This window comes from Sitophilus oryzae, unplaced genomic scaffold (genome assembly GCF_002938485.1).
Source record: "Sitophilus oryzae breed Bouriz unplaced genomic scaffold, Soryzae_2.0 scaffold_1576_pilon_pilon, whole genome shotgun sequence".
Taxonomy (NCBI): domain Eukaryota; kingdom Metazoa; phylum Arthropoda; class Insecta; order Coleoptera; family Curculionidae; genus Sitophilus; species Sitophilus oryzae.
In genome coordinates, this window is record NW_022146254.1 from 6,396,860 (window position 1) to 6,415,573 (window position 18,714).

The 18,714-nt window shown below is 32.9% G+C and overlaps 2 protein-coding genes across 2 annotated transcripts; both read left to right on the forward strand.

Moving 5' to 3' along the window:
• The first annotated feature begins 7,685 nt into the window (after positions 1-7,685).
• LOC115879492 lies at positions 7,686-8,309 on the forward strand. The gene has a single exon (XM_030896394.1). It carries the CDS (start codon positions 7,686-7,688, stop codon positions 8,307-8,309), a length of 624 nt encoding a protein of 207 aa, XP_030752254.1.
• A 102-nt stretch (positions 8,310-8,411) lies between these two features.
• On the forward strand, positions 8,412-8,810 carry LOC115879493 (PHD finger protein ALFIN-LIKE 4-like). The gene has a single exon (XM_030896395.1). It carries the CDS (start codon positions 8,412-8,414, stop codon positions 8,808-8,810), a length of 399 nt encoding a protein of 132 aa, XP_030752255.1.
• Positions 8,811-18,714: the final 9,904 nt, after the last annotated feature.

The following is an 18,714-nucleotide window of genomic DNA, read 5'->3' on the forward strand; positions in this document are numbered from 1 at the left end:
TGTTTCCACAAAAACTCCATAAATGAGACGGCGCTGAAAAGAGGCTTTAATAACCTTTCAAATGATGTGCTACTCGACCCCGCATTACATTTAAGATTTTAAGGGTGGATGTCAAAATAGTCGCATCTTATTTCGCCTTCGAAAATAAAGTTGACGTGTTTCACCGTTTTGTCCTTTTCGCACCAGAAATGCCTTTAAATTGCCTTGTTTCGTTTGAACTGGGACACCCTGTATATATGTACTGATATTCATTTTAGATTTAGTTGCGTATCTCAAACTTATTACAATCTTAAAAGCGAAAGTTAGAGTTTGAAGATATGGCAAAATAGGATCCGAAGCGCGTTCTTGTTTGTTTAGGGTCGGGTTTTACGACTCGGTTTTAACTGTTTAATCCGCTCGGTAACCGACGGGGCTTATCTGGAAGTCGCGAGAGCAACATCGAGCAATAAAATTAACCGAGAACTTCGGACATATAAACCTATTCGCAGATGAGGTTTCGCGTTATCTTAGGAAATAATAAGGGAGACGGCGCGAGATTAGATTAGAGTATTAAGGCCTTGCTTGTACTTCGGGGGTTTATGATAAATAATAACGATGCACCGAATTGCCCATTAAACAGGGAAAGTTACAGCTGCTCTCGAGCGATTTAAAGATCTAATTAAATGCGTTAGTTTGTTTTTGTAGCTGTCATTAAATGGAACTGTAATAAAAAAAACGCATATTTTGTAATTTATTTCAAAAATAATTGAAGAAAAAATTAGATTCGTTTTTAAAAAATAAATAAGGATTTTAATTTTTAATAGATATTTTTTTCGTTACAAATTTTCCTATAAAGTTATTTTGTTATACTGGGTGAACCAAAATGCCAATATAAATCTTAATCTCAGTTTGAACAATTAGTCGTAGCGGTAGACCAAAAAACGTTTCAAATCGCGACAGAATAAAACCGCTTGGCAGAAAGTTTACTTACATATAGTAGGTTGATTTGGCCCGCAGCACCTTATTACGAGTGGAGGCACCTTATTACGAGAGGATTCAAAATGGCGGAATTATTCAAAATGGCGCAGCTTAACTTAATTCTTATGAGACTAATGGGGTTGAAATTAATAGATAAGCAATGTTAACTTTTATAATTTATTAAAAGTACAGCGTTTCTAAGAAAAAAAAAATGGCGTGATTTTTTACAAAATAGCGCCGGATACCATTCCTTAGTCTTCGGAATCTTCTAAACTAAAATAAAAAATTAAAAAGAATAAGTCTACTCAGAAACTTTTTGTTAGTCTAGCTCGGAAAAATATAAAAATATTTAAAAATACCAACTTTTGAATTACACTGTTGGTGCACATGTCTTTGCAGGAAGTGCATTGCAGTGTACATGGAAGACCACTTCTTTTGAATTTACATCGACTACTGCTACATCCAGTATTACAGGAGCATTTAGCTAGCTCTTGGAATGTCTGCCATACATTTGGAAGATCAGACCATAGAGGAGTCCACTTTGAATTCTTTTCAACCCAGCCTCATCCAGGTGATGGTGTTACGTCACCCATATCATAAGAACGACCCCAGACTTGACCAGCTTGGTAAGTAGCCCTTAGGATATGTTGATACAGTGCTGCAGAAGTCGGAGGTATCAAATTAATTGGCTTGTTTTAAAAACAAAATAATTATTTTCTTGTGGTGTCAGTATTGGTTGTAGTGCTAAGTGGATTGTACATCTGAACGGTGAAGCTAGCAAGAACTTTGACGACATCGTCCGGAATGGAAGACAGTGATGGGCTTCAAATCGCTTGAAAAGTTTTGGTTGCCTTATCGCTCTGCGAATTCCATATTTTCCACCTGAATAAGTGTACAAGAGTTGCACCATCGTAAACAATACCATCGCATGATTCTGGATCAGTATCGCTTGGTAAAATATTTTTTCTTTGGATTGTTTTTTTGTTTGGGGGGGAAGGGGGACGGAAGGGGATCTTCTCACAATTACTTTCTTAGTGCGCTGCTGCTTGTAATAAATTTTTGATTTGAACCAAAACATATCTCGCGCGTAGGTGAATTTTATATACTTAGTGTAGTATTAATCCTATTATTATTAGCATTTGAATTCAAATTACACTAATTAATTTAATCGATTAAAAACTTAAAAAAAAACAAAAAAGAAGCAATAAAACAGAAATTCTAAAAAAAACGCCGCCATTTTGAATTTGCCTCCACTTACAATAAGGTGCTGCGGGTCAAATCGATTGTTTATGTGTATATACCACCTATGCCAAGTGGTTTGCTTCTATCATTATTTGAAACGTTTTTCGTGTATTTGGGTTCTACCGCTACGACTAAATTACGTGCACCAAGTACTGTTTGACCAGCGGATCTGAAGCTACGGCAGGAATGCGAGAAAAAAAATCGATATTGCCACGTTTATCTATAAAATTGCAAAATTGCCAGACATGAACTATAAATTTAATATATTTTTATTATATATAATGTGTTTAGCATATATTCTGACGTATATTACTAAGGAATTTTAACGTAGTTCATATTGTTGGATATGTTTTATTTAATAACTTATTTCTTTCACTCTGTATAATCTGCTTATTACGAAAGGTGAAGATATTTCAACGATATCATTGGCAAACCGGCATCGACGCGCATGACCGTCTATTCATCGAACATGATTGGCGAGAGTACGTCACAGGATTTGTTACCACGCGGTTGCCATGGCTTTTACGCCTTTCCTATTCGCTAGCCTTATCCCCAACTTCACGGTTACTTCTGAAAAGAGTAGAAATATTGAATACTATTGAAATATCCAGTGGCGGTGTCATTCTTTTGATCATTATTACTTTCTTTCATTATTTTATACCGGTTATCCTAAACTTTATTCCTATGTTTTTCGTATATTTAATAGTTAAAATGTGTTTTTTTGTTATCTTGTTATAATGTTTTTCGTTCGTAGTTTTTAATTATTAATATTAATTTTGATCGTATATTTGTGTTTTAAAATGAATAAATTTGTTAAGGGTAAGACGCTACATAGTCAGGACAAGAGAAATAATAGCTAATTTATATAGGCAAGTAGAATAATAATAATGTAATTATTAGAATACTAAAATTAAATATTGGCTAAAATGAAAAGCACCACATTTTACCTAAATATTTTAGCTAAACTGAAATAAATGTAAATAAACGTGGATGAAATCTCATTTGGTTTATTTCCTTGTGTTCATAACAGGGTTTGCGACGAAGCTACAGAGAGTTCGCTTAAGTTGCCGCTTAAACGTAAACTTGAGCGGATATCTCTTTATACCGGAGTTAGCGTGTCGGCTATAAAAAAATTCACACAGAAGATAAAAAAAGACTGGAAACTTACCCCGATAAAATGATATGCAGTCCTGGAAAGAAACGGCTACGTGAGCTCGACGACTTTGATTTCCAAGTGGTCAGGAATTTGATAAATAGATTTTATCTCGAATTCAAAGTCGTCCCCACAATTAGAAAGCTTTTGCAAAAATTGCAGGAAGAATCGAATTTTCCTTTGACAGGGAAACGCTTAAGGGGTTATTAAAATCAAATGGATTTTTTTGGCGTAAATGTCAAAATAACAGATAAATATTAATGGAGCGGCCCATTATATTGCAGAGAGAGATATAAATATATACGCGAAATTCGAAAATATCGCCAAGTATTATCTATTTGGATGAAACATGGGTAGACAATGACCTAACCTTTAAAAAGTGCTGGCGGAGCGATACCATATCTGGTGTAATAGGCAATATTGGATCTACTGGTGAGTAAAATTATGTTTTGTTTGCGCTTCCAAAGTTAACTATTTTCAAATTTTTTTTTTGCTGGAAATAGTTATATCTAAAATTATGTATTGTAGAAAAAAATATAGTTAGTACAGATATATAAATAAATATATCTCAAGACTCAGTCTTGATCATCTGCTGATGATGTTAACATGGTTAGCGAAACGTGCGCCCAGTGTAAAAGTAAAAGTGTTTTGGTGTATTGTGCTGATTTAGTGTTTTATTTTGCTGTGTGACACCAAAGGTTCCAACCCCCAGCTGTAATTATTTCTTCTATTATATTAACAACACATAATAATAAAATTATTCAAAATATTTATGGGAGCTTTAATAAAAGCTTTTAGTGTGTTTATCTGCTAACTCAACAGTAACGATTCAAATAGGATAAAGTTTTTTGAAAAAAAAATTATTAATCAGAATTTATATTTATGATACACATTATTTTCATAAAACACCGTACGCCCATGCCTATTTTATGAATGAAATTGGGCGTGTCTTGTTTACAACTGCGTTCCCCTGCCGATACCCCGTAGCTACAGATCCGTTGGTCACACTATAAAGATGAAACGTCATATGGTAATATACCGGGTGCTAGAAATTCAGGTTACGAGCACTGGTATCTCGGAAACCGTAATAAATACGAACAAGATTAAATTGAAGCAGACTTGCGCCTTGGGATGTTCACCAAGATGCTATCAAAAAAGTTTCAAACATTTCAAGGATTGCTGAGTTATTTTTTTGTAAACCAATTTTATTTTTCTCTGTCGTTACAAATCCATACATATATCTACAAAATCCAAAAACTAATTGCACATTCTCATAGCCACTTTATGAAGCCTACCTGATAGTATTTTTAGATTTTTAAATTGATAATTTGTGAGATACATAGGCCAACTTTTTTTTTAAATACGGACCTGCATTTTATATTTCGGATTTTGAAAGAATTCGGTCTCCTGAGTACAACGACGTACTACACTTATTTTTTTGTTTTAGACAGTTAAACACAATTTATTTAAAACAACTTCAAATCATGCTCTGGGTTTTTAAAATATTTAATCTATTCTTCTTAAAAATATTGATGAGCTTTAAAACTTAGCAATGACGTGTGGTAAAACACTGAATACGGAAAATCAAATAAAATAAAATAATAAAAAATAATACTCCCCTAAAATAAATAATATAAATAATAAAGGGTCGTACCCATATAAAATATATAATATTATATAAAAAATCACATCATTTTCCTGGATGGATTGGAAATGGCGAAAGAGTATATCAAAATACAACAACAAATACAATATAAAAATCAACAATACAACATCAAAATACAACAAATAATACGAACGACAACGTACAACAAAATTGAACGAAAAATAAATTTCTGCATTAGGGAGGATAGTAATCCTTTCGAACATGTAGAACATTAGAAACTAGTTTGTAAAAGTTGATTTATTTACAATAATAAAATTAATATTACTCATATTATCAGATCGTTCATTATGATTTGATACGAGTAGGATATTATTTATTTGAATCTTTCAATTGGCTCTATTTTACTTATTCAATGTTAGTTAGCGCTCATCAATATTGTTACGATGAATATAATGTGCTTAAATAATTTAAAAATCCAGAGCCGGACTTGAAACTACATAGTATAAATAGCAGTGGCGGCTCGTGGTTATTATTGTAGATTATAGGGACGTCAATATCTAAAAATATTGCGTCGATTTTTTTCAAGACGCGACCAAATTTGATTGGTTTCTTACAAGGTATTTGTATGTTCCGTTAAAGGAAAAAAAATCTAAAAATAAATACAAATTATGTTAAAATAAAACCTACCCTTACATTTTTAAACAGGTGGTCTAGTGCCATTTCACTAAAAATCCAGTCAATGTTCTTTACACAAATTTTCCACGGTAGGATTTAAAAGATACTTAAATAATAATGTCACAGAAATATAAATACATAATATATACACATACACATTTCTAAAAGTTTTATTTCGCATTTTTTTATATTTTAAGTCAATTCTTTCTCTAAACGTTTTTCGAAATGTAAGCAATTGTTTTCTTTTAACCGCACGATTTTACAAACGAAACACCATCTGTTGTCTATTTGAAAATGTCTATTCCAGAATCAATCAACAAGAGTTCATCATTTATCCAGAACCAGAAAATTATGAATTATTACCTACACAAATTTTGCTTTGCATCTCAAACTCTCGGCTACGACAAAGCTACGGCAACTAAAACTAATTTTATTTTCGATATTAAAAATTTGAACATTGATTTATACAGGGTGTCAGTGAAATGGTGTAAAAAAATTCAGGGGGTGATAGTAGGTACTCCTAAAAATAGTAAAAAAAGTTCCTATAAATATAGGGCGGAAAATGCATGTTAAGGGAGTTAGGGGCACTGAAAGGGTGAATTTCAAAAACGGTTGTTTTGAAATTGCAGGCTTAAAAAACGAGTTAAAATTTCGAAAAAAAAATCCTCTGCCATATATTTTGACCCTAAATCAAATGGTGATTAAAAAAATTATTGGAAAAGCAAAAAGGGCAGTTTTTGCAAGGGTAGGGAGTTATTTCGTGAATAACTTTTTTGAGGTTATTTTTTTTGCAACGTGGGTTCATTTTTTGAAAACTTCATACTTTTTCCTACAAAAAAGGTAGGGGAGAGTCGGCTAAGATGACGCAGTTGGAAAGATGACGCATGTTAACATTTCGGTCACGCCGTGTTTATAAACTAATTTTTCCATCCATGTGTGCCTATTAGGTAAACACAACCGCGCCTATGAAGTTAGCAGCGAGTCGGATGTCAATCAGTCTTTATATGGCCGCCAAAGTGTGAAGGACGTCAGGTGCTGTAAAAATTAGTTCAAAAACTATTCGGTGTAAACGTTTTGTCTGTCAGAGAAACTTACTTTTTCTTAGTAACGTGAGTAGTCTAGATCATGACTATCAGCTTAAGCTCTTAGAACTAGTGATAAATTATATGAAAAGTAGATTCGGCCATTTTTTTCGTCCGTTGCAAATTGGCTAAGATGACGCTTGGCGAAGTGGCAAAGATGACGCGCGTCATCTTTACCTCACTTGCGTCATCTTTGCCTACAAATGCTTTTTGTTGATAACTAAAGATTTGTTATGAGTGGTATTTCTTTCAGATGGGTAAATACAAACGAAAAACTGAAAGACGGTCATTTACTGAAGAAGCTCTTACTTCTGCACTTAATGCTATAGAACAAGGTTGTAAAATTCGTGAGGTAGCTGTAAGTTTCGATATCCACGAAGCAACTCTAAGACGTCGTGCTAAAATTAGGAAGAATATTTTAGAAAGCAAGTCTGACTCACTTGGGCGAGCTCCAGTATTTTCAAGAACACAAGAACGAGAAATCGCTGATCGTATTAAACATCTTGGTAAATTATTTTATGGAATAACTGCTATAGAACTCCGACAAGCTGCTTATAAATATGCTGAGATGAAAAATATTAAACACAACTTTAACCGTGAACAAGCCATGGCTGGACCAGATTGGTTTAGTAATTTTCTAAAGAGAAATCCAGATATTTCGTTGAGGAAGTCAGAGGCTACAAGTGTAAACAGAGTATCACCTTTTAATAAAAGAGAAGTTAGTAATTTTTTCGCCAACTTGAAACAAATTCAAAATAAATATCATTTTGGTCCTGATCGAATGTATAACGTCGATGAAACAGGATGCTCTACAACCCCAAAGTAAGTAAGCAAAAGACTAGCACCTAAAGGTATTAAACAATTTGGTTCTATTTGTTCTTGGGAACGCGGAAAAAATATTACGGTTATTTGTGCCGTGAATGCTACAGGTAGTTTTGTGCCGCCATTATTTATTTTCCCGAGGTTAAGAATGAGCCCTCAGTTGGAAAGGAATGGACCATGTGGAGCAATTTATACCTGCACAAAAAATGGATGGAGCAATGAACAAGTTTTCATGATGTGGTTTAAACACTTTCAGGCGAAAGTATCATCTTCTGTTGATAATCCAGTTCTATTGGTATTAGACAAACATACGAGCCATATATCCTTATCTATTTGCGAATTTTGCAAAAGTCACGGGATAGTTATGGTCAGCATTCCACCTCATACTTCGCACAAGTGGCAGCCGCTCGATCTGACTTTTTTTGCGCCTCTGAAGAACGCTTACAGTAGGCAATGCAACTTATTTTTGAAAAGTAAAATTAGCGATGAGCAAAAAGAAAATAAATTGACGCCTTACGATGTTGCCGAAATTTTCAGGCTAGCATATGAACAGGTTGCAAACGTGGAAAAGGGAGTTTCCAGTTTTTCTGCCGCTGGAATATTTCCACTAAATCCAGAAAAATTCACCGAAGACGACTTCACTCTAGCTGAGAGCTTCAATTCTGGCTCTCAGGAAGAAAATCTGTATGGTTCACTACAACGTAATGGGACACCTTTTACTGCAGCCCTAGTGCAAAGAAAATCACCCCAACCCTCTACTAGTAGGCAATAACCGCCCCCAGAAGAACAATTATTATATTTCGACCCAGAGCCTATCACCGTTGCACAAGTTTTGCCTATTCCAAAGGCAAAGGGAACTACTATTAGGAAGAATATGCGAGAAAAACAACATTCACAGATAATAACGAGCACCCCCTTTAAAGATGATTTGGAAAAGAAAGAACAAAAAAAGAATGAAAAAGCAAGAAATGCTGCAAAGAAAAATATTGCCAAAAAAAGTAGGAAAACAAACAAGAAGCTCAAAAGAAAAAGAACAAAGCTACCGGACAGTGATAGTGAGACGAGCAGTTTTGATGAAAAAGAAATTGGCGACGATGACGATCTAGATAATATGAGCGATGTTTCGGAGCACGAAAAATGTGTCATTTGTGGAGATATCGGAAAGAACAGAGAAATGTGGTTTAGATGCACGATTTGCGGTTACTGGGCACACATGGCGTGCACTGACTGCGATTCAGCCGAAGGCTTTGTTTGCGATAGCTGCAGATCCTGAGTTATTTAATAATTTCTCGGATTTTATGTTATTTTGTGTTGTTTATTTCGATTATATCATTTGCATTATAGATGCCATTTATGATAATAAGTTTTTTATGTTGGTTTTGACGTTAATTTTGTTTCTAATGTCATCTTACTTTTTTAACTCAACTGATGTTATTTTAATTACATTATATTATATTTGTTTTGAAATTTAAATAAAATACATATACCATTAAGCAATATTTGAGGCTGTTATTAATAATAAATATATTTCATTAATTAAATTATGATATATTATTTGATTTTGTTTCTTGTTATTAAATACGTCATCTTACCCTTACCTACTGGATAAGATGACGCAGTGTTACTTTTTATGGAATTAGAAATTGCCCCTTTTTAATAAAGTATTAAATTGATTTTAATAAGTACAATGATAAACATCGCTCCGAACTTTCTATTGCTCACTAATTCGCTTTTCTATCTTTAATATGATAATAATACAAGTCTTTGCCCTTAAGTGCGTCATCTTCGCCCACTCTCCCATACTCTTGTTGTACATATGTACATCGCCCAGAGCGATGGTTTTCGAGAAAATTGAAGGCAAAGAGTTTGCTCTGATGGGTTTTGCTAACTGGTTAATCAACATAAACTTATAAATGTTATGGCGGTTCAAAAGTAACCAAGTAGTTATTAAATAATTAATTGGAAAATCAAAATTTCATGATTTTTAAAACATCTTATTGCTTTAAAAACCAATTACGAAAATTCCTTATTAAGATAATGCCTTCCTCAATTCATTCATAGTAAATGTTTAAAGTGACCACCATTCATTTCAATGCAGACATCTGCTCCAAGATCTGCGTACCTTGTGGAATATCCTTGGTGTTATCCAAATTTGACTGGAACAGTCAATAATTCGTTGCTGTAGTTGCTCTTCAGTATTAATCGGCACTCAGTAAACCAAAGCTTTCAAGTAGCCCAGAAGTAGAAATCTAGTGGATTATTTCGTTATTTAAAGCAATAAGATGTTTTAAAAATCAGGAAATTTTGATTTTTCAATTAATTATTTGATAATACTTGGTTACTTTTGAACCGCCATAACTTTCATAAGTTTATGTTGATTAACCAGTTAGCAACCCATCAGAGCAGACTTTTTGCCTTCAATTTTCTCGAAAACCATCGCTCTGGGCGCTGTACAACAAGAGTATTTTTTTTGTAGGAAAAAGTATGTAGTTTTCAAAAAATGAACCCACGTTGCAGAAAAGATAACCTCAAAAAAGTTATTCAAAAAACAACCCCCTATGCTTGCAAAAACTACCCTTTCCGCTTTTCCAAATAATTTTTCAGTATCACCATTTAATTTAGGGTCAAAATTTATGGCAGAGCATTTTTTTTAGAAATTTATCATATTATATTTTAAAACAACCGTTTTTTAAATCCACCCTTTCAGTGCCCCTAACTCCCTTAATATGCATTTTCCGCCCTATACTTATAGGAACGTTTTTTACTATTTTTAGGAGTACTATCACTCCCTGATTTTTTTTACACCATTTCAATGACATCCTGTATTGACTAAACCAAACATTATACGCGATACGCGATAAACGATACAAAAACCTAGGTTGTTTTATAATTTAAGTTTTTATAAACACCCAGTAATATATTTATATAGAAATAATGCACTTGATATTCTTTAGTCAACTATATTGATTCTCAACTAATAAACAATATTACAAATTACAATAATAACACGCTGGTTTCTAGACAAAGACAAAAACCGCCACTTTTTATATTGTCTGTCAGTAAACCACCAAATACAAGTGTATAATACTAAGGGTCGGCATCTCTGGTCTTGGGTGCCGGTTTTCATGTCTACGAAGAGTACGGTCAACACGCTTAGTAAAATAAGATGTACTGAATAAAGACAGAAGGCGAGTATTTTCTCAAGCGCATGGAATCTAGCGTCAAATTATAGTAGTTACGTAACAAATACTTCGTATTTTTGCTCACTCCGACTTACTAGATTGTCATAACGCCAGCAGAGTATAAAGTTGCCTACCTTACAAATCCTTTTCTGAATGACGCTTGACGCGGTCAATGACCAATATAAACTATATCTATCGCACCTTAACCCATTGTATTTTCTATACGTAGTATACCTTACCTTGTGAGCGTCACGAGCCGCGGCACTTGGAGTTTAATGCGTGTAAAACATAGCGGAAACGAAGGACAAAATGAAATTTTGACCGGCAGTAGAGAAAATGGGTAAAATAAAATGTTTTCAAGCGAAAATTGGATAAATTGGGAATAGTTTTGAATATTTTAGGACGAAAAAAAGTGACAAAAACTATAATTTAAATAAAACTATAATTTTAATAATAATTTAAATAAGTTTTTCAAATTTTCTCCTAATTTTTTTTGGGGGGGGGGACATTGACCATTTGACCTCATGGTTAAGCCGCTATTGATAAATAGTGTTGTTAAAGTACCCATGACAAAAAAGAAATATTAAGTGTGGTCCATCGTTGTACTCAGGAATATACCTATATTTTTTATGTTGCTATACCATTTGACGTGGCATCCCTGTAAAGTATTAAACACATTTCATTAATAAAGAAATTAAATTTAATTAATTCAAATAAATTGCTGACTATGCACTGAACTTTGCTGCTGAAACAATCCCGCCAGCATGTTCTAATAATTGAAATTTCGGCTTTTCATATCCTCTCCCCATATAAGAGTATCTTGTTAATTAAGTTTAACTTTACCTATTGAAATACCTTGTGTTTAATTTAACTTCCCAATTTGGGCACAGTAATATATTCATTTAGTCGATTTAGGAATAGAAAATCTACGGACGGTATATTACGGTATCACCATGTTTCCGGTTAATTAAATGTTTTACTATAATTTGTTAATTTTATAATATAAGCAGTAATGGTAAAAACCGATTAACTTCAATAATCGAGTACTCCAGTTTCAAGGGTTTGCAATAACCGAATGATCGCTCGAGCGAAATATATATATATCACTCGTATTTAAAAATACGGTTTTTCATCCGTCCGTCGCTTGTTGTAAGGTAAGTACTCGTTAACGCCAAGCGCCAAGCAGTAAGTTGCGTACGCAGGGCACACATTCTTTCGGTGATGAATGGTAAGTAGCAAGCGGCGAGCGATTCGCTTGATCGCTTGATTTAGTTTATTTCAAAGCATTGTCGATGTAGGTCGTAAATTTTTGTCCCCTCAGATACAACGGATAAATATATACATATACGCGGCGTATAAATTTGCTACCAATAATATATGTAGAAAATTCGCTCGGCTTTTTATCGAGTATGTCACATTAAAATCGGATTCCAATTTATTTCATTCTAGGATCGCTTGCCTTCGTCTCTTGGTACTCACTTGCATCGCTCGTTCATAATCGAGCGATGTCCGGTTATTTCAATAATCGAGTACTCGAGCGAATTTTCGCTCGATTTATCCCATCACTAATTATTATAAAGCAGGCTTATTAATGAATATATTACATTATATATTTTCAGTCTATAAATATCGTAAGGTTAAAGTAAAATATTTCTCTATGTGAAATGAGTCAAGACAGAAAAAATATACAGGGTGTCTCAAAAAACATGTGCCATCTCTCGTGGGGAGATTCCTCACGAAAAAGTAAGATTTATTTTTCGTATCAACATAGGTCCGATTCTGCTTTGTTTCGTAGCTACAGGATGTTAAATTTAATTAATGTTTTCTTAATATTTTTTCGATTTATTATAATTTTCTTCCAAGTACTTTCAGAGGTCGAATGAATTTTGAGAGTAAAAGTTACCATAAATGCGACATATTTTAAAGCTAAAAAAGTGTCGGCATATTCACCAGGGACGTGCATATGGGTTATCACTGGAATATTTTTTCTAAAAAAAGCATGTACGCCACTGACTTTTTCCTCTTGTTAGTGTAAGTAGTTTAATGCCGATTAAAACTTGTCTTTAGATATTCTGTGGATTTCGGCCTCCTTGATGAGATCAACGCACTTTTATTAATTTGACTTAATCCATGTCTAATAGCAACCTTTAAAAAAAATTTAAATCATTAACTTGCGAAAGTCTTAAATAAGTACTCATTCATTCCTGATTTAAAAAATATGAAAAAAAGTTCCTATAAACATGTACATGGAAATGGGTAGCTTTAGAGTTACAGGATGTTAAAACTTTTTAAAATTAGGTGTTTAGTAATTATCTTAAATACCATTATTTTTTTATTTAAAATTGCTGTTGGTTGGATTTGGTTTGGTTTGTCGATTTTCGAAAGAAATCAGTACATATATATTATTTCGTATGTTTTCATTTTATTGATTTTATGGAAAGCACTGTTCATTAAAATGTTGTATCCTATGTTATAGACCTTGTTTCTCTCTACAATTTCCTGTATCACAATGTACCGTGTGTCGGGGAAGGGATCATAGTTTCATAGTTGTCGATTTTCGAAAGAAATCAGTACACGTATGTATATATATTTCTTATATTTTTCATTTTATTGATTTTATGGAAAGCACTGTTCATTAAAATGTTGTATCCTATGTTATAGGGCCATGTTTCTTTCTACAATTTCCTGTCTCACAATGTACCGTTTGTGCCCGGGAAGGGATCATAGTTTCATAGTTGTCGATTTTCGAAAGAAATCAGTACATGTATATTATTTTGTGTGTTTTTCATTTTATTGATTTTCTGGAAAGCACTGTTCATTAAAATGTTGTATCCTATGTTATAGGGCTTGTTTCTTTTTTTGCCGGTACATGTATATTATTTCGTATATTTTTCATTTTATTGATTTTATGGAAAGCACTGTTCATCTTCTTCGAAGGAGGAGTAATGTTGCCGGTATCGCATTGAGTGTCAGGCAAAAGTTTTAGGCAATCCCGAAACATCGAGTTGTATTCAAAAGATTATACAACGACATAGAGTACATATATTCTCTTATTTTGTCATTTTGTTATAAGAATTGACGGGATATTTTGTGGAACTGACAGAAATGACTTCTGAATTGATATTTCAAAAAATGACAATTACAATATGGCCACCAAGCTATAATCACTTAAATGATTATCACTTATTAATCACATCTTTCTATATAGGAAAAATATACATAGAGTTGTATAATCCAGAAAATCTATGATATTATAATCTCAGTTATTCTAAGAATTACATAGGTACTTTCTTTTTGTCGTGAAAAGCCCCATTACTTAAAAGTACTTATATATAGTACCGAGATATCTGCTTTTTTGGTATGCGCTAATTTTGTCACTATCTAAAACATGTGGTTAAACTTATAAATTCGAGTATGCATGAGCGTTTATTTATTTGGTTACATAATTTATATCCATTCTTCACATTTCTAAAACATATTTTACTGTTTTTGTAAATAGTCTTTCAGTAAGCGCTTCTATATCATTTTGTCAGGTTTATTGCGCTTCGTTAACATAAAATTTATGTTTTATTTTTATGTAAAAGTAAGAGCGTTAAAATTTTACGTAGAGAAGTTTAAGTGGTTTTTAACTTCAACTCAAATTTGATGGTGAAAGAATACTATATTTATGTCTTCGTCGGTTGCGTTGTTATAAATAATTAGAAAATAAAGGAAAACCATTATTTTCAGTAATAGAAGTACAGTTATATTAAAATCAGTTAAGTGTGTATCAATCTAAAGTAATAGTTTCCTTGTAAATTTCTAAGCGACGAAATATAGGTGTCGACGAAGATTGCCTAAAGAAGCCTAACCTAACCTAATCACCAAGGGATAGAAGGTTATGACAGAGCCAGAACCGTTTTGCTTCTTAAGCTTCAATGTGATTTTGTAATAAGTAGAAACCAACTTAAAGCAGGATCCAAGAACCTGGAAGGTCCTGACATGGTCTAAGACCTCAAAAGGTCTAAAGCTCTAGGAACAAATTGACTAGGACTTTTCTTGAATTAAATAAGAACATTCTTCGGATTGTCACGGGATTTGTAACAGGACACTGTCTCCTCAATAAAAACCTCAGTAGATTGAAGCTAAGAAACAACGCCGCATGCGGATTCTGTTAGGAAAATGGGGACACACCAGAACACCTCATCACTGAGTACGCCGACACGACAACCATTCGTTCCATAAATATTGATACGACTGATATCGGAGATGGAGAACCACTGTAAAATCCTCTCAGATACTGGCTTTTATCAAAACACTAAATTGTATAATGATTTAGAACTAAAGAAAGGGGACACAATTGGTCTATATGGTTAAAGTAATTAATTTCTCCCCATCAATAAAATTTACTCTCAGGATGTCGACCTAACAGAATTTTTCATTAACTGCTATTTCCTAGGCCATTGTTAAGTCGTTTTTTAATATGTTGTACCGGGTATAAAAAGACTTTAAATGTATAACTTGCGAAGTGTCATCTGAACCGTCAGAAAGTAAAATAAATTGTTAATAAAACAAAAAAAAACAACTTAAAAAAAAAAATTTTAATCTTTTACTACTCTTTACTATCAGTTAAAATTACATATACTATTGCGTTTAATTTTTTTGAAAAAACGTGCAATGTTTGTTAAATTGTAAGACAACGCCCACTAGCGTCTACGTTCAAAAGCTTATTATTATTGTTTATATGGCACAATATAGAGTAAAAACGCTCTTTTAAACGAGCCATCGCTTGTTGGGTTCCGATCATCCAGTCCAGAGTTATTAATATTCAAATAAAAACAGATCTAACCTTCCCCCACCACTTTATTTTAGCAGATAGGGAAAAATGGTTCTGACAAAAAAAGTCAGAAATTTTCTTAAGATTATGAAGCTATTATTCATAGTAGCCCTTATCTAGGCAGAATTTTGTAAAAATTGCATTTTCTTATTTGCCGTAGCAGTTGCGCCCTCTAGCGGCCACTCTACAAACTTGAAAATATTTTCCAGCAATTTCTCATGGCATATTCATATAAAAATTTTTTTCTTCAGGTTCTACGGCCAATACTTTCCGAGACATAGCCAAGAGCTATTCTTAGTGGGACACTCGGTACAAAACAATAATCAGCAAAGCCACCCCGTCATTATGAAGAATAAGATCAAAAAGTAACGATAATTGAAAAAATTGGAAAATGTTTGTGGCAAGTTTATTTTGCTCTTAAAAATTAACCAAGGCATGTGTTGACATGAGTCAAAAAACTAAATATTCAGGAGACATGGTTCTGACCGAAAAAAATGTTTTAGAAAACTTTCCTCACGAAATTATTGCACAAGGTGTTTTAAAGATAGGACAAAAACCAGTCTGCGATTAACCCTGTATAATAAATCAAATACTAAAGTTTATAATAAACTGAGTTTACGAATTAATGTTGAGATATTTATATACAGTTTGCTAAAAAAATCAAGGATATAGGCAGGGGTGGATGGGCCATATGGGAAAACGGGAAAATTCCCGGTGGGCCGGTGGGAAGATGGGCCGGTAGGCTGGTCCCGAGCAGAGCTCAAAAAAAGATTGGATTAGCGAAAATTAAATGGTTAATCTTGTAACTAAAGTGACGTAAGATTCTTAGTGACTCCATAACTCACTAATCAATTTGCATCAGTATAATCGTCAGTTGTCTTTAAACATAAACACCAATTTGTAAAAAATAACTATTGTAAGATGTCTTTCCCTGGGACACTTATAATTTTAATAAACATCTGTTGTCTGTTCGGTTTGAAAATTTTTACTATTCAAGGTGAGTCTATAAGTGCAAATATTTTCAGGGCTGGTAGATCTCAATAAAAGAAACATAATATATTCTCTTTACCGAGTTTCAAATAAGTCCCCAATCGAGTTATTAAAGTTTGGAAATTAAAAAAATAGATTTATTTTTAAAAAAATTTGAGCCATCTCAATTTTTCGGTATTTGCATCTCTTTTAGTGCCGTAATATCAGAGATTAAGAAACTATACCGTGGGAAAATTTGCGGTGAACAGGAACTTCTAAAAAGTTTTCTAAAATATACAGGAAAGTCTGGCAATATACAGGCTTGGTTTGAATTGCTTGGCTCTATGCTTGGTTTGAATTGGGAACGAACTAAAAGCCAAGTCTAAATTGTTGTTTAAAATCTTGCTAAAATGAATTTACTAAAAATTGCTGAGACAGCAGATGATAAATAAGGTTTAAACTAGATTAGATAATAAAATATTAATATGTCTCGAAAATCCAAATATTCTTATTATGGACTGTAACATACCAGCTAGGGTTTTGCCTAGTTTCGTTTGAGTAATGTAGAAAAGTAAGAGGAAAAATTTCGTGATAAGAACTATATAATAACTTAAAATATGCTGCAGTTTTAATGGCGACCGCGGTTCATTCAGTTAAAAACTATACGTGTTTTTAACTGAATGAACGAAACAGCTACGAATTGCACTTATTTAAGATTCATTCTGTATAGTTTTACCACTATTCTTTTATTATATCCACTGCTTAGGTATTGCCTAGGTTTTTTTCGTTTGAGTCATGGCATTATCATACAAGATGCCAAATGTAGAAACTAGGAAAAGTTACGTGATGAAAATTATAACCAAAATTAAAACATGTATACATGACGAGGCTGCTGCTGTACCAGAAAAGAGGGAATTTCTTTCTACAATTTGTAAGAAAGTATATACCTGAACAGCTAAAAATAATGTATTTTACAGAGGATTGGGTCAGCTGAACTGAATGAATCAGAAAGTTATAAAGTTTCTCAAAATCGTGACTCAAAATCGTAGCCTATTCAAAATCAAATTACCGTTATCGATAATGGAAATAAAACAGTAGAACCCTGTAAAACTGAGCCATTTTGTAGTAAAAATGTCAGATGTCCGACCCAATAATGATCTTTATGAAAATTTTGATCAAGGTAATTTATTTTTTTTTTAAACCGAAAGAGCTTTTTCGCGAAAGGCAAAAAACTTTTTCCCACGAAAGAAAAACACCCTTACTTATATATTAATAAATAAAATATGTTTCTTCATTATGGTCATTTTGTTTTTGTGGGTTGGGCCGGATGCCTGTTCTTCCCGGGTCGATTTCCACTTCCCCATCCACCCCTGGATATAGGTCTAAAAATAAAAAAGATATTACATTTTAAAATTTCCCGTTGCGTTTTTTTTGCATCTCAGTGTCGATATGTACAAAAGAAAAAGGTTCTCATGTAACTTTTTATTAGTAAAATTCTCTTTTTAGATAATTCTGTCATAACTTTAAACATCAATCAAAAGTTTTTAGTAATTGTAAGTGTAAGTATAGATTAATCTGAGATACAAAATACATTTGGCTCTCTGGCACCGACTTAAAAACTAAATGGAAATTTAATTCTTGTTACGCCAATGGGGTATCAATTTTTATTATTTGAGAGAACCACATTATTTCAAACAGATGCGGGACCATTTGTTGGATATAATAAAAACAAAGAAAATAATTAATTCAGAGATGTAACAGGAGATATGTGCTTCAAACAAAAGAAAATAAAAAACTTCATAGTTAACATTGCACATTACGACAACGCCTTTGTTTAAAAAAAACATTAGCGGCCTGGTACATTAGTTTTTATATCATCTGCCTTAGCTGTAATATTCACAGTTCAAATGTGCTTTAGGAAATAATTATATTTTATATTTAGTACAATGTCTATACATAAATATTTTTTTTCGTACAATATTTTATCTTGAACATACTTGGTGGGTTACAAATTAGGTAGATTAAATCATAGAATGGCTAATTTGGAAAGAAATAACCTGTTAACTAAATATTATTAAATAAAATAATTAATAACTCATTAATTGTCTATTCAATATATGAATAACGAATTAAATTCTGAATTATGATTGATATGAATTCTATCTATGTGTATGGCCAAGAACAGTGTAGGCAGAACTAGTCATTAGCCT

Bases quoted from the DNA above. Each gene is read 5' to 3' on its own strand.
- LOC115879493 (XM_030896395.1), top strand. From the start codon at position 8,412: ATGCGAGAAAAACAACATTCACAGATAATAACGAGCACCCCCTTTAAA.
- LOC115879492 (XM_030896394.1), top strand. From the start codon at position 7,686: ATGAGCCCTCAGTTGGAAAGGAATGGACCATGTGGAGCAATTTATACC.